Source organism: Oncorhynchus mykiss, chromosome 1 (assembly GCF_013265735.2).
Source record: "Oncorhynchus mykiss isolate Arlee chromosome 1, USDA_OmykA_1.1, whole genome shotgun sequence".
In the NCBI taxonomy this organism is placed as follows: Eukaryota; Metazoa; Chordata; class Actinopteri; order Salmoniformes; family Salmonidae; genus Oncorhynchus; species Oncorhynchus mykiss.
This window is the reverse complement of record NC_048565.1, coordinates 90762956-90778009: the sequence shown is the minus strand read 5'-3', so window position 1 is coordinate 90778009 and position 15054 is coordinate 90762956. Positions and strand designations below refer to the sequence as shown.

Genomic DNA, 15054 nt, shown 5'->3' with positions numbered 1-15054 from the left:
TTATGTTGATCAAGAAGGCAGGGAATACTGTAGTCATTTATTTGTGTTTACTTCTTGATTTTCTCATCAGACTGCTGCTTGTCATTCTCCAGGTCCATTATGGACTCCTGGGCCAGTTTCAGATCTCCCTCCAGCTTTCTCTTGGCTCTCTCAAGGTCCATACGGAGCTTCTTCTCTTGCTCCAGAGAACCCTCAAGCTACAAGATATAAACAGACATGTGTTGGTCAAATCTAAACAACTGTAGATTATATCATCTTGCATAATATCATGGCCAAAATGTCAAACTCCACTCACGTCGTCCACTTGCTGTTCCAGCTTGGTCTTGGCCTTGGTCAGAGTGTTGACTTTGTCCTCCTCTGCCTGCAGGTCATCCAGTGTCTGCTGGTGTGCCTCTTGGAGGGCTTTCTTCTCCTTGGTCAGCTTGGCAACACTCTCATCCACAGACGCCATCTCCTCGGTCAGGTTTTTAACCTGAAAACGGCCACAACAAACATAGTTTTCTGTCAATTCACCATAAGTGAAGTAGCAGAACATGCAATGAATATTTTTTTTCTACCTTTATTTAACTCGGCAAGTCAGTTAATAACAAATTCTTATTTACAATGATAGCCTAGGAACAGTGGTAGCCTAGGAACGATAGCCTAGGAACTGCCTTGTTCAGGAAAAGAATGACAGATTTTTTACCTTGTCAGCTCTGGGATTCGATCTTGCTAACTTTCAATTACTAGTCCAACACTCTAACCACTTGACTACCTGCCACCCCAGGTATACTCCCATGTGGGCAGTAGACCATATTACACTATTTTGTGTCTTCATTTTTACTGCACTCACAAAAAGACTTGACTTCCATTTCTGTTTTGAGTTCATCATTCTTTGGATTATTGTTTGGTTAGACTGTCTACAAGACCTTGTTTTCAGTGGCGTGCTTCTCCTTCTCCACTTTGGCCAAGGTGAGCTCCAGGTCATCAATGTCCTTCTTCAGCTCAGAGCACTCGTCCTCCAGCTTCCTCTTCTTGGCAGTCAACTCAGCATTCATCTCCTCCTCATCCTCCAGCCTCTCAGTCGTCTCTTTGAGTTTGGCCTCCAGCTGGATCTTGCTCTTGATGAGCCCCTCACACCTTTCCTCAGCATCGTTCAGATTCTCTGAATCCTGGTTTCAGAACAAGAGAAAAAAACTGTGTTTTCACTTTGCGTATCAACATATAGACTTTATTTAGTCAAATAATTCAGAGCAAATCAATTAAAAGTTTTAAACATAAATATATACCATGGGCATTTTCTTGAGTTAGCCACATAGCGATTGTGTTAGTATCTGTGTACTTGTGTGTCTAAATGTGCTCTGATGAGGGTTGTTGCTCACTCACAGATGCGACTTGAAGCGCCAGGTCATTCTTCTCCTGCACCATGGCCACCATCTTCTCCTCCAACTCCTTCTTCTTGGCCAGAGCCTTGGCCAAGTCCGACGTCATCTTCTCATAGTTCTCCTTCATGTTGGCCAGCTCCTTCTCAGTCTCAGCGCTCTGCAGCAGGGGCTTGATCTTGAAGTACAACTTCATCCATGGCCAGGTTTTCACATTCATGAATGAACGGATGTTGTACTGGATGGTGAAGACGGAATCTCTGGTCCACAGAAAGGATAGAGTGATATGGTGAGTGACATGGTGAGTGACATGGTGAGTGACATGTTTAAAGATTATTAGGAAAATGATGATTAAATGACTGAACAATATTCTAATTTTAAATAGAACTGTAACAAAGTAAACTTATATTCTGTTTTATTATATCTGATTAACAATATGAGTTCATAAGAAGGGATTGTGTGACACAAACAAGGAGTAATTAAAGTTAATGAACACCATTCCAACTAGGAAGAAAGGAATGGGTTGTGGATTAAGTAAACAGATAAGGTTAACCTATGGTTGAACCAAAGAAATGAGCTCTGGTGTGTTTTAGATAAGGCAGTGAGTGCATTCCTAGGTTTTCTGTTAGTTAGAACTGTCAGCTAAGTGGTGATCGATAATGGTGAGGAGTCAAAAGTTAATTCATTTGGGTTGTGTGTCCTGTGTATGTGCTAGGGGGATCAGAATGAACTTTGAATGAACTTTTAAAGTTCCCTTTGTCTCGGTCGAGAGGAGGAGATTAATTTTAGAAAAAATGAAATTACGTCATGTTATTGTATATAAACTGTTGCTCGTGGTAACCTGGCAGCGCCCTCCGAGAATATATTCTGTTACCTATTATTGATAAGACTGGTCTCCGTCTATTTTATGCAAACAAGAACCTTACAAATTCTCATTAAAATAGATTAAGGGAATTCAATTAATGAAAACACATTGGAATAATTAAATTACAGTAACAAAGATCTCCTCCAGTTTTAAAGAGGAGGACTTTAAAACTACATTCTGGGATTTGAAGAATTACAAAACAGGGACCCTGACATGTTTTGTATACAGCTGAGGAATGGGGATAGGGAAATGAAACCACTCTTAAATGTATAGATAGCGCTACATAGGGAATGACTGACAAGTAACCCTAAGATCATGAGGCATTTCATATTATTCCAGAGAAAATGGGTAAATATTACTTATTTAAATAACAATTGAACAGCTTGCTAAATCCCAACCTGCTGCTTTAATAGAATATTATATCATGTACTTTCTCATCCTGAACAACTCACAGCATATTCAGTACACAATCATTATACATTACATGCAGGTGTTTGACAGAATTCTTTGCCAAGATGTCTACTCTTCCTCACCTCCTCTCCATCATCTTGGTGAACTCTCTCCTCATGAGGAATCCACGGCTGAGAGCCTGGACCATGCCGACCAGAGAGGCCAGCTTCTCATCTCTCATCTCCTCCAGGACACCCAGCAGACCGGCTTTGAAGAACACCTGACACAGGTTGACATGGTCAATTATGGAACCAGTGGTAAGAGGTGGTAAGAGATAGAAAGTATTTTTGCAGTTGTTTTTATGTTTTTACTTAACTTTTGTTCAACTCATACATTTCTTTTATATAGAAATGTGTTTTTGCTTGGGGGTATTTGACTGACCTTGGTGTGTCCAAACTTGTAGTCCTCGTGATTCACATCAATGGACCCAAGCAGCTTCTCAGAAGCCTTCTTGTTGTCCATGAACTGTCCCTCGGGGATGACACTGGCATTCAGTACTTTGTACCTGAATCAGGAGAAATGTCAAGATGTAATAGATTGGTTATATTACGTAACATAATAAGGCTATTCTGATGTTGGGAAAACCCTTAGAGATCATATTTCTGTGTGTGTGCGCGCGCTCGTGCGTGCGTGTACCTCTGCTTGAAGTCAGCATAGATGATTCTACTAGGGAAGCCCTTCCTGCAGATCCTGATACCCTCCAGAACACCATTACACCTGAGCTGGTGGATAACCAGGAAGTTCTCCATCAGACCTGGAAACACAAACCAAGTCTCTTTAAATACTCATAAACAGGTTATAGACTGGTTTGTTAGTGTTACTGACTCTGTACTGACAAGATGTCATATTTAACTCAACCTCTATTGTACCTGGAGTCTTTGACTCGTTGGGGATCAGGCAGCGTACAAAGTGAGGATGAGTGCTCCTCAAGTTGGTCATCAGCTTGCCCAAGTTCTCCTGTAAGAGGGTTACAAACCATGTTCTCAGAAATCATTTCTGATAATCACTACAGCTGAATATCCACATTTTAAAAGCTCACCCTGAACTGGGAGGACACAGTCTGCATGGAACCACCCTTCTTCTTGCCTCCTTTCTTGGTTGTATCTGTTATAATGGAGAAAAGTTCCATATAAATGAGAGAATCTCATGTTAATTTCACATTTATCTTAATGCACGTGCTGCCAATGAGATTGTGTAAAATAACACCTGTTGAATGAGTAAATTAACCCAGTAAATCACCCTGACAAATTGTGATACATATAAAGCAGCAATCAGCAGTTGAAACAATAACAAAATATGCTCCCTGCCCCTGTTTTGATAAAAAACTGAGAGATATGAATGGAGAAACATAACCACTCAAATTTATAGACAGATCTATGTATTGAAGGACTGACCATCCATGATATCAAAATGATAGTATGAATAATGTTTTGAGGCTGTAAAGTGCATGTTTGCCTTTACTTTCCTTACAAGCATTAAAACAAGCTCATATTTTGGGTTCTGATGGGGTACGACAGGTGAACTAAGCCAATGTTCTTTAAGAAAAAATGTTCAAGAATGAATGGGTACATATCTTTTAACCTCTAACCTCTACATCCACGAATGGATGTAGCAACTGCAGACTGACCCTTTAAAGAATATGGGACTGATTTGTAACTAGTTCTTCATGAAGTCTTTTGATGTTCTGCTAATCTTACCCTCAGGTGGGGCAGCAACATACAGTGTAGCCATCAGTTTGACTGAAGACTTCCCGTACAGCTGAAGAACTGAGTCGTTCAGGGGGTCCTTGTTCTTGTCCAGCCAGCCAGTGATGTTGTAGTCCACAGTGCCGGCATAGTGCACCAGGGAGAAGTGGGCCTCTGCCTTGCCTTTGGCTGGCTTGGGCTTCTCAAATGCCTTGTTTTTGCCAAGATGCTGGTCATACAGCTTGTTCTTGAAGGAAGTGTCTGAAGCCTTGGGGAACATGCACTCCTCTTCAAGGATGGAGAAGATGCCCAATGGCTTTACGAAAAGAGATGTACATCAAATTAGTGATATTAACATTTAGGATCACATTTGTTCTTTTAGCAAATATGCTATTATGAGAGTATCTTCATTTAGGGGCATAATAGTAAACATATTGAGTTCTCAACAGTCAGATGTGTTGTACCATGTGATAATATCTCCATTTGAACTTTGCTGTTGAGGTCCATTATAATCCTGACAGACAGCTTACCTTCTCAATAAGCTCAATGCAGGCAGCCAAGTCCATGCCGAAGTCAATGAAGGCCCAGACGATTCCCTCCTTCTTGTACTCCTCTTGTTCCAGGACGAACATGGTGTGGTTGAAAAACTGTTGCAGTTTCTCATTGGTGAAGTTGATGCACAGCTGCTCCATGCTGTTGTACTGTTGATGGAATTTCAGAAGTGATCATTTCATCATCATACAAGGCTGTAATCCCTCTCAATCACAACTAATTGTCTTGTTCTGGTCTCAGACTCACGTCAAAGATCTCAAACCCGGCAATGTCGAGCACACCGATGTAGAACTGCCTTGGATTCTTGGTGTCCAACATCTCGTTGATACGGATGACCATCCACAAGAACATCCTCTCATAGATGGACTTGGCCAGAGCCGAGACTGAGTTATTAACCTGCAATGATAATAGCTCAAATGAATACATGAGATATTGACCATGTCTAGTGACAAGGTGAAAAGAGCTCGGGGAAAACATCACCACTATTCAAAACAAGCAATTCACTCATCACCAAAAGACGTATGGTTCTCAGAAAATGGTAGACGCTGTGTTTGGCCGCCTTACCTGAGGCACAGTCTGTCCCTTGGTCACATACTCATTGCCGACCTTCACTTTGGGGTAGCACAAAGCCTTCAGCATCTCAGCTGAGTTTAGGCCCAGCAGGTAGCCGATTTTATCAGCCACTGGAGAGAGAACCAACAACAACAGACTCAGAAACACAAGATCATTTGTTTCTTTTCGGACAAGTTTTTTGTGGGTCTAGGTTTTGATTTGAACCCACATTCATAATTTTAAATCATTTCTGGAGGTTGTAAATTGGGCTCCATAAATGATCTCCTGCCGGACTTTGAGGAGGCTCTGTATATCTTACACGTTGTATATCTATGAGTGGGACTGGGAATGGGACTAATGCTTTACTTATTGTATATCTATGAGTGGGACTCACCCTCTGTGCCGTCTGGCTCGGCCTGCTCCTCACGCTGCTTCTGCTTGAATTTCAAGTTGCCATGGTGCAGTACAGCTCCTGTCAGCTTGTAGATGCTGATCTTCTCATCATTAGTGAAGCCCAGGATTGTAATGGCATCCTGGCATTAGACAGGAAGTACAATGGTGATGAACTGAACGGTAGTTTTCTCACATACAGTACACTACAGTTCTGTTTTCTCAACAGAACAAATGGGATGGACATTTGACTGGCTTCTCAGATCCACGTGATTACACTTGACCAACACTGGTAGATGACATCACAAGATACATTTGACACAGTTCCACAGGGACTTAGTGACACTCTCTTGTTGATGTCTTACATGTACAGTATGGGCCTCAAGGTGAAGTGTGAAGGCATGAAGAGTTCCTTGAGGCACATGCCTAACTAACTGTCATCGGACTTTCATAATTCCTATATGTGTTCATTAATTAAATTCACTTAGTCTATTTTAGGAGAATTTGTAAGATTCTTATTTGCATAAAATAGACTGAGACCAGTCTTATCAAAATTAGAAAAATATTATTTATTCTCGGAGCGAGCTGCCATGAAACCACAAACAACAGGTTATGTACAAAATATGACGTCATAGGTTATAAAATGTCCTTCCTCCTATCGACCAGGACATAACAGGTTCACAAGTTTATTCCAACCCCCTAGCTTTGCTCGCTCACTCCAGACACACACTTATCAAGATTCACTTCTGCAATCTTCACCTTCATCCATCACTATTTAGAAGACAGTTCCAGATGATGGAAAACCCAGGAAAACACTGCTGCCTTATCTGAACATCCCAGAGCTAAGTTGAGTCGGTTCAACCACAGGTTAACGATCCTTTCTGCTTACTTAAAAACCCACAATCCATTTCCTCCCCAACCTGGTTGGAATGGTGTTTATTATGTTTAATTACCCCCTGTTTCATGCTACACAATCCCTTCCTTATGAATTAACATTATTGATCAGATATAATAAAACAGTAGAGTTTAATTGGTTATAGTTCTATTTAAAATGTAGTTATTGTTTAGTTATTATTCATAAAATTCCTAACACTAACTCAAGGCATTTAGAATCAAACAAACAAATACATGAAAATTCCCAGCAGCCACCAGGTTGGAATTGCACAGTGCATTCAGTGTGTATGGTGGTCCTACCCATTCCATATATAGAATATAATGAACCCTTTGTTTGACTCACGTCTGTGGCATCCAGCTCTTCCTTGTCGTTGATGCTGGCCACAGTGATCTGACCCTGACTGCACATGGGGAAGTCGTAGGGGTTGGTGGTGATGAGTGACATTTCTATGGACAACAGAGGATGTCTTGTCAGTTAAATCTCTTAGAACTGTACTGTCCTACCTTTACAGTATCTCTCCTTTACTCAGTAGATGGACTCAAGGATGTAGTATAAAATAAATTGCATCAACTGAGACTCGTGGACTAGTGCATCACAGTCCATTACTTGATATATATTTCCCAAAGACCTCACCCATATCTAGATGCCTTGTTACCATGGATGTACTCATTGTAATAGTATTTATAATGGAGGTAGGAAACATTCCCCCTGAACCTCTACTTTGCCTCACCAATAATGTCAGGTTTGTGATTGGTCATCATCTGGAAGAAGATGTGGTAACCTCTCTCATCGGGAAGCTGGAAGGACACTCTGGACTTCTCTAGCAGGTCTGAGAGAGAGAGAGAGAGAGAGAGAGAGAGACAGAGAGAGAGGAGAGAAGAGAGAAGAGAGAGCGAGAAAGAGAGAGAGAGAGCATTGGATAAAGCTTATCTCCCCAAAAAGTCTGTGTGAATTTAGTAAAGAATTGAGAAATAATCCAAATCAACTCACAGGTCTCAATGTCAGCTTTAGCCAGTTTGCTACCTTGGAAGTGAATCCTGATGAATTTACCCTAAAGTAGAGCATGGGGGTTAGAAAGGGGTTAACTAAATACATCTATCATTTTACTTTCATAGACCCCTTTAAATGTTACAGTTTGTTGGACATCTATTGATACAACAGAAGGGAAATACTGAAATACATTTGTCCAATATAGATCACTTTCCCAGTGTGCCCTTCATACTTACGAAGCGAGACGAGTTGTCGTTCCTCACTGTCTTGGCATTACCGTAAGCCTCCAGCAGAGGGTTAGCAGCAATGATCTGATCCTCAAGAGACCCCTGATTGAGACAAACACAAGTTGCTCAGAAACTGGTAAAGTTAGTTATTCTCGATTGCTTGATCACAGCCCACCAAACTGAAATGTCTTACAAAGGTTCAACATACCTGCATTTTGCCTGGTTCTGCTTCCTTCTTGGCACCAGACACTGCAATGGTGGCAAAGTACTGGATGACACGCTTGGTGTTGACAGTCTTTCCTGCACCGGATTCTCCGCTGGTTAATATGACAGAGAATCAAGGGTTTTAGTCACATGTTTGAATGTCAGATCGTCTTACACTAATAAATAACATTGAAAAATACACTGTTGACGTATTTTAATTCATAAGTAAATCATTAACAAATATCCCCGCTCATCGACTCATTCCTATGCGTAGCCTAATCCATTCATAATGTAATATATCACACCCAAGTGACACAACATAATGCAGTAGAAACATTTTCTCAAGTGAGATTTTAGTAAACAACTTACGTAATCAGGACGGACTGGTTCTCCTGGTCTGCAACAAAACAACATATTGATTATCATACTCAAGCAACATTATGGGGACATTATTGAATTCATAGCATCATCATGGATTTAAATTAGGAACCTTTTCCATTCAAGGCCAGTCAAATCAGATGTTACCAGCAAACTGTTCTAACGTAGTCTTCTAGTCAGCAGATACGTCCCTAAAACATATTTTAACTTCCATCCATCCTTCCATTAGACCTCGTACCAATCTGCATGAACTGAAAGGCGTTGTCAGAGACGGAGAAGATATGGGGTGGAGCCTCCATCCTCTTCTTCCCTCTGTAGGCGTTAACAACCTCCATGTCGTACACAGGAAGCCACTTGTAGGGGTTCACTGTGGCACAGAACAGCCCAGAGTAGGTCTGGATGAACGAGAATAAATTCAATTAGGGGATTAGAACAATCAGATTGACGTTTACCTGGATTTATGTGAGGATGTGGGTGTACTATGGTATAGTAATGTAGGTCTACTGTATTTGGTCTGTTTTGGTTTCTACCATGACTTTATGTGTAGTACTGTATGTGTGTGTATGTTTAGACAGGTATCTTACATAGATCATCCATGCTGCATAACGCTCTTTGAGGTTATACAACACAGAGGCTTCATTCAGGTAGGTCATCATGGCCATGTCCTCAATCTTGTCGTACTTAGGGGGGTTCATCTGGTAGACGTCTGCTTCCTTGAACTCTTTTCCTTCCTGAAACAGTCAGAAATCTAGATTATACACAGATCAAACTGGGTAGGACTGAATTCTGTTTGCTCATTAAATACAAGTTCAATCTTTAAAAAAAAATAATGTTTAAAACTGCAAACCTCAATCTAATCCAACTACTTTGTCATCAGCCACTGACACACATGGTGATTCTTAACTAGTCAGTACAGAAAATGTCATGCTATTTTTAAATAGCAGCAATAAAACGTATGTTTTTCAAGGTTATATTCTACTGCTGTTATTGATTTCATTTGGTCTATTGGCATGTTTTGATTATTGTGATATTAATTTCAAGACAGAGAAATTTGAATACTTTTCAAATCAGGCTTACCTCCTTAGTGCCGTCCGGATGCGCGACTGTCACAGTACACTTTCCTTCAGTCCTGGCAGTGACCAAACCCTTAAGGTACAGCTCCTTGGTGTCTGCGACATAGCATGCGTTCTTTGAATCAAAGGGTGCGGTTTGTGCCTCCATCCTCTCCTTCTCAGGCTTACGGAGGTATATGGCAGCCTTGCCGTAGATTTGCATCTCCGCGTCCGTACTCATGGTGACGGATCACTAGGAAAGAGACGAAACAAGAAACATGATTGACTCTGTGGTGCTTCCTCCACAGTCAACAGAGTTGTGAGTGGTATCTCTCACAGAACATTTGTCACTTTTCTTATGAAGACTCAAAATATGTCTCACCTTCTTTTTCCCCTTCTACAGATGAATTTGTACTTCTTGGAGAACCCTGGGAAACATTAGTTTGTTGTGAATACGCACAAGTCTAAAGCATTATCATTTAGCCCCCCCGAAGAGGTAGAAACCATTTAGAACTGTATAATTCAACCCAATCATGACAACCTTGTCCAATTCAACTACAGGTGCATCTGGTAACTTTCATTTCCTGGTGACAACTCACTTAACTACACATTCTGTCAATAATTCAAATAAATACCCCTGAAAACCCAGTTACATTATAAACCAACCCGTCCATTTATAAACAGCAGGAGAACCACTTTTGACAGTAAATAAAAGCTAAAAAAGTAAAGTTTTAAGTAAAACACATTTAAAGTATAAACATTTTAAATGAATGTCAGTTGATTGTATATATTGTACATATTGTAAAATCTGACAATGCAGAAATAATGTAAATGACGAAATGCAGAAGTCAACTGAAACAGTGCATTTAGCCACTGCCTCACATGCTGAGTGCTAAGATGACACAAATGTATACATGTGAGGAGGTGGAGAGAGTCTTACCACAGAGGAAGAAGGTGTCTGACTTATGGATGCTGGGGTCTCAGCCTGCTTATATCTGGTTGAAACTGACAACCAGGCAAAAGTTAATTATGGACCACTCTGGTAAAGGACATGGATTGACTGAGAGCCCTCTGTGTTTCTGTGTCTCACTAGCGCCACCAACTCCCAGGAGCGCAACACTCCCATTACGTTACTTTTTAATGCAATAGTTGGTTTTAAATTGAATTGAGTTAACATCAATAAGAGATGTCATTAATAATAATTATGACCGTATCAAAAGTTTGCGATATCAGATTGACTCCAATGTTTCTACCATAGCGCCTCAAATACTGTAATGGAGTTCCTGTTAACCCAATACCACTAAAAACATTTCAGAATAATCTGACCTTATTTCATTACATTTTAGTTACGTTCATCTTCATCAACAACTTAATGTGTTTTTAAACCGATTGTTTTATACTTTGCTTGAAAACAAATCTGAACTGTCTCCTCAGTCACCACATACTTGTGATCTATCATATTAAATACCTATTTAAAAGCTATAAAAGGGTTAAATCAACGGTGTAGTTATTTATCTACAGTATGATCTATTGAAGATGCTGCAGGAGCTTTTTTTTGTCTCACATGTCAGTTGTCTAAAACGGTCCAGGAGGATTCTTTAGGCTTACATAACATCAGTACAGTATTTAAATCATCTTATCCACTCATGTTTCTGACAGCCAAGTAGCTGCCTCAAACTTTTATTACACTCTGAGTTAAACCATTTAGCAGCTGGCTTCTATAAAACTGCTTTAAAATGACTATATAGTTACAATAAAGTAACAGATTCCTTTCCATTTCCATTACATTTGAATTAATCCTTTACAATACAGTTTTAATATATTTTTAATATCTTTCTAACAGACAGCTCTAGCAAATCAATTTGTATTGGTCATATACTGTACACGTGTTCAGCAGATGGGGTTAGCAGATGGTGTTGTTGCTGGTGTGGCGAAATGCTTGTGCTTCTAGTTCCGACAGTGCAACAATATCTAACAAGTAATATCTAACAATTTCACAACTTATACCTCAATGCAACTTGTGAAGGAGACACCATCAGCAGAGGCATTGCTTTAAATCATGTTTAGTACATGTATTTGATCAAGGTCTTCTTTATGGACAGGCATTTCACATTCTTCGAACTCTATCAAATCTTTTGTGTTTCAAAACCTCTGCATTTAATAGTCGTTTAAATGTTCTTTATGTCTAATGTGGTTCCAGCTATATTAATGTTCAATAGGGTGAATCCGTACATAACGTTCAGACAGAAATGTATTGAGTAGAACAGATATGACTCTCTGTCAGGTAGAATAGAGAATCACGTCAGCTCTATTCAATACATTTCTATCAGCAACGTTCAGAACATTTCACCTGAATACCCCCTGTTTGTTCTGTGAGCAGTGTCCACCCAGCACATCAGTACAAGGAGCCCCAAAGAGGGGAGCTGCTGTATGCACTAGTTGAGCAGATGCCACTGTTATTAGACACAAGATATTTACTTGGCGTGTTTGTGGGTGGAGAGAACATCAACACCATGCAGACTAAGAGTTTATGACATTCAAAGTTATTTTAATGTGCAAAGATCTGGCATGATATTCAACCTGTGTTTTGGTATCCGAGGGACATAGTGCTGGTGTGGAATAAGAACCTGCACACTATGTGGAATGGGGGCTGTCCAGAACAGGAGTTTCTGGCTTCTGACACACTGTTAACTGGCAGATGTCATTAAACCTTTGAGTAAACTGTCATAATAAAACTGTCATTGTACATATTTAAAATATTTTGGCAGGACCTTGGGAGTATCGGACAGTAACTCTTGATCCAAGACATTTTAATGGTGCTTTCAACGACTTAGGCTCGCAAAGTAGTTTAATCACCACAGACAGGAGTTTGCCTGAGACAACTGAGACACTCAAGAGGCTCTGGCACTTTTAACATGATTCAATCCATTAAAATGTCACAGTCAAAATGTAAATCTGGATATGACATGTCACATGCTGTGGCATGGATCCACAGAACAACCAAGCTGGATTCCTTCAGCTCTTATTCAGATCTCAATTATCTCATATATGACATGTCACATGCTGTGGCATGGATCCACAGAACAACCAAGCTGGATTCCTTCAGCTCTTATTCAGATCTCAATTATCTCATATATGACATGTCACATGCTGTGGCATGGATCCACAGAACAACCAAGCTGGATTCCTTCAGTTCTTATTCAGATCTCAATTATCTCATATATGACATGTCACATGCTGTGGCATGGATCCACAGAACAACCAAGCTGGATTCCTTCAGCTCTTATTCAGATGTCAATTATCTCACTGTCCATCTATTATGGTGGCCAACGTCAGCAATGTCAGGACCTCGTGGTCGACCAATAAGGTCAAAATAATGTGCTGTTCTGAACCGGAACTCTCTGTGGTCCACATTACAGGTTATGAGGTCTTTTCAGCACGCAGTGTGAAGTCAATGGAGGGGTAAATGTAATATTCAACTCAGACATTTACAAGGAGAAACACATGGATCAATTAGCCGTTGTGTTTTTCTATCAAGCTTTACAGATCTTTAGACAAACTTACAACATGTTACAAGAAGTAGTCCCCATGATGACCCCCCCCTGTCAGTGAACTTCTCCAGTCAACGGCCACGTTCCCGAAACTGGGTGTCAGAATTACATGCAGACTAAAGTTGTTTTGGAATGTTACCCGCTGACATAGAAATGTCAAAGTATCAAACCCCAACTGCTGAGCTGTTGTTGACACTCCAATTTCATCCCATACAGTCGATAGCAGAGTTGCAAGAAGTACAGTCTACCAAAGCAACAGATGAGTTACGAGCCCAATATGGCCATGTTCAGTGTCAGAAATACATCCAGCTTCCACAGCAATCTCTAAAGTAATTTAGCATTGCTTCGTTGCTTTGTTGGCAGATCTGCTGCTATTTGAGCCGTGTTCCAGAGGATACGGCCTCCTTCTTTATGGACGGCCTTATTTTTAGACTCACCAACTTGTTCATGGAATTAGGATCAGTCCACACCGTCCCCTCTCTCATCCTCCCAGAGCAGGCCAACCTGTACACAGACACAGGGGAAATACTGGCCATTTAATGGTAAAACCCTGTCCGACTCTAACATCTAGCACCTGGGAATAATCACAGTAGGTGACGCATGTCACACAGAGAACATACATAAAACTGGGAATCCTACAATCTTAAGAGTCTGGTAGAGCAGGGGACTCGTCCTAGCCAAGCCTTTAGTAGAGTCTGGGGGAGCAGGGGATTCGTCCTAGCCAAGCCTTTAGTAGAGTCTGGGGGAGCAGGGGACTCGTCCTAGCCAAGCCTTTAGTAGAGTCTGGGGGAGCAGGGGACTCGTCCTAGCCAAGCCTTTAGTAGAGTCTGGGGGAGCAGGGGACTCGTCCTAGCCAAGCCTTTAGTAGAGTCTGGGGGAGCAGGGGACTCATCCTAGCCAAGACTTTAGTAGAGTCTGGGGGAGCAGGGGACTCATCCTAGCCAAGACTTTAGTAGAGTCTGGGGGAGCAGGGGACTCGTCCTAGCCAAGCCTTTAGAAGAGTCTGGGGGAGTAGGGGACTCGTCCTAGCCAAGCCTTTAGTAGAGTCTGGGGGAGCAGGGGACTCATCCTAGCCAAGACTTTAGTAGAGTCTGGGGGAGCAGGGGACTCGTCCTAGCCAAGCCTTTAGTAGAGTCTGGGGGAGCAGGGGACTCGTCCTAGCCAAGCCTTTAGTAGAGTCTGGGGTAGCAGGGGACTCGTCCTAGCCAAGCCTTTAGTAGAGTCTGGGGTAGCAGGGGACTCGTCCTAGCCAAGCCTTTAGTAGAGTCTGGGGGAGCAGGGGACTCGTCCTAGCCAAGCCTTTAGTAGAGTCTGGACAAGTGACAGCCCAATCCACTAGACGAGGCCAATGATCAACGTTTACAAGTGAAACACTTCATATCCAGTCACACTATTTGGAAGACTGATTTAAATAATGCTGGAAATGGAAAGTGTTCCTGTCTGCCTGTGAATGAGTTGAATAAAAGGAGTGAATAGAAGGAGTTGAATAGAAGGAGTTGAGTAGAAGGAGTTGAATAGAAGGTGTTGAATAGAGGGAGTTGAATAGAAGGAGTTGAATAGAAGGAGTTGAATAGAAGGAGTTGAATAGAAGGTGTTGAATAGAGGGAGTTGAATAGAAGGAGTTGAATAGAAGGAGTTGAATAGAAGGAGTTGAGTAGAAGGCGTTGAATAGAAGGAGTTGAATAGAAGGAGTTGAATAGAAGGTGTTGAATAGAAGGAGTTGAATAGAAGGAGTTGAGTAGAAGGTGTTGAATAGAAGGAGTTGAATAGAAGGAGTTGAGTAGAAGGAGTTGAATAGAAGGAGTTGAATAGAAGGTGTTGAATAGAAGGTGTTGAATAGAGGGAGTTGAATAGAAGGAGTTGAATAGAAGGAGTTGAATAGAAGGTTGTCCAGTTTAACTG

The 15054-nt window shown here is 41.2% G+C and overlaps 1 protein-coding gene across 1 annotated transcript in view; it reads right to left on the bottom strand.

Annotated features, from left to right (window-relative positions):
• LOC118966085 (myosin heavy chain, fast skeletal muscle-like) overlaps positions 1 to 10584 on the bottom strand; it is a 31219-nt gene extending 20635 nt beyond the window's left edge. The window contains exons 1-25 of the mRNA XM_036988574.1: positions 10542 to 10584; positions 9984 to 10029; positions 9627 to 9854; positions 9134 to 9280; positions 8788 to 8944; positions 8541 to 8568; positions 8176 to 8284; positions 7977 to 8069; positions 7741 to 7801; positions 7481 to 7579; positions 7093 to 7196; positions 5860 to 5998; positions 5478 to 5596; positions 5160 to 5309; positions 4892 to 5062; positions 4374 to 4677; positions 3716 to 3780; positions 3546 to 3633; positions 3313 to 3430; positions 3058 to 3181; positions 2760 to 2896; positions 1366 to 1621; positions 909 to 1151; positions 296 to 472; positions 52 to 197 (exon numbers count right to left, since the gene is read on the bottom strand). Coding sequence (XP_036844469.1) covers positions 52 to 197; positions 296 to 472; positions 909 to 1151; positions 1366 to 1621; positions 2760 to 2896; positions 3058 to 3181; positions 3313 to 3430; positions 3546 to 3633; positions 3716 to 3780; positions 4374 to 4677; positions 4892 to 5062; positions 5160 to 5309; positions 5478 to 5596; positions 5860 to 5998; positions 7093 to 7196; positions 7481 to 7579; positions 7741 to 7801; positions 7977 to 8069; positions 8176 to 8284; positions 8541 to 8568; positions 8788 to 8944; positions 9134 to 9280; positions 9627 to 9842 — 3251 coding nt within the window. The 5' untranslated portion in view covers positions 9843 to 9854; positions 9984 to 10029; positions 10542 to 10584. The remainder of the gene's footprint in view (positions 1 to 51; positions 198 to 295; positions 473 to 908; positions 1152 to 1365; positions 1622 to 2759; positions 2897 to 3057; positions 3182 to 3312; positions 3431 to 3545; positions 3634 to 3715; positions 3781 to 4373; positions 4678 to 4891; positions 5063 to 5159; positions 5310 to 5477; positions 5597 to 5859; positions 5999 to 7092; positions 7197 to 7480; positions 7580 to 7740; positions 7802 to 7976; positions 8070 to 8175; positions 8285 to 8540; positions 8569 to 8787; positions 8945 to 9133; positions 9281 to 9626; positions 9855 to 9983; positions 10030 to 10541) is intronic.
• Between the last annotated feature and the right edge of the window lie 4470 nt (positions 10585 to 15054).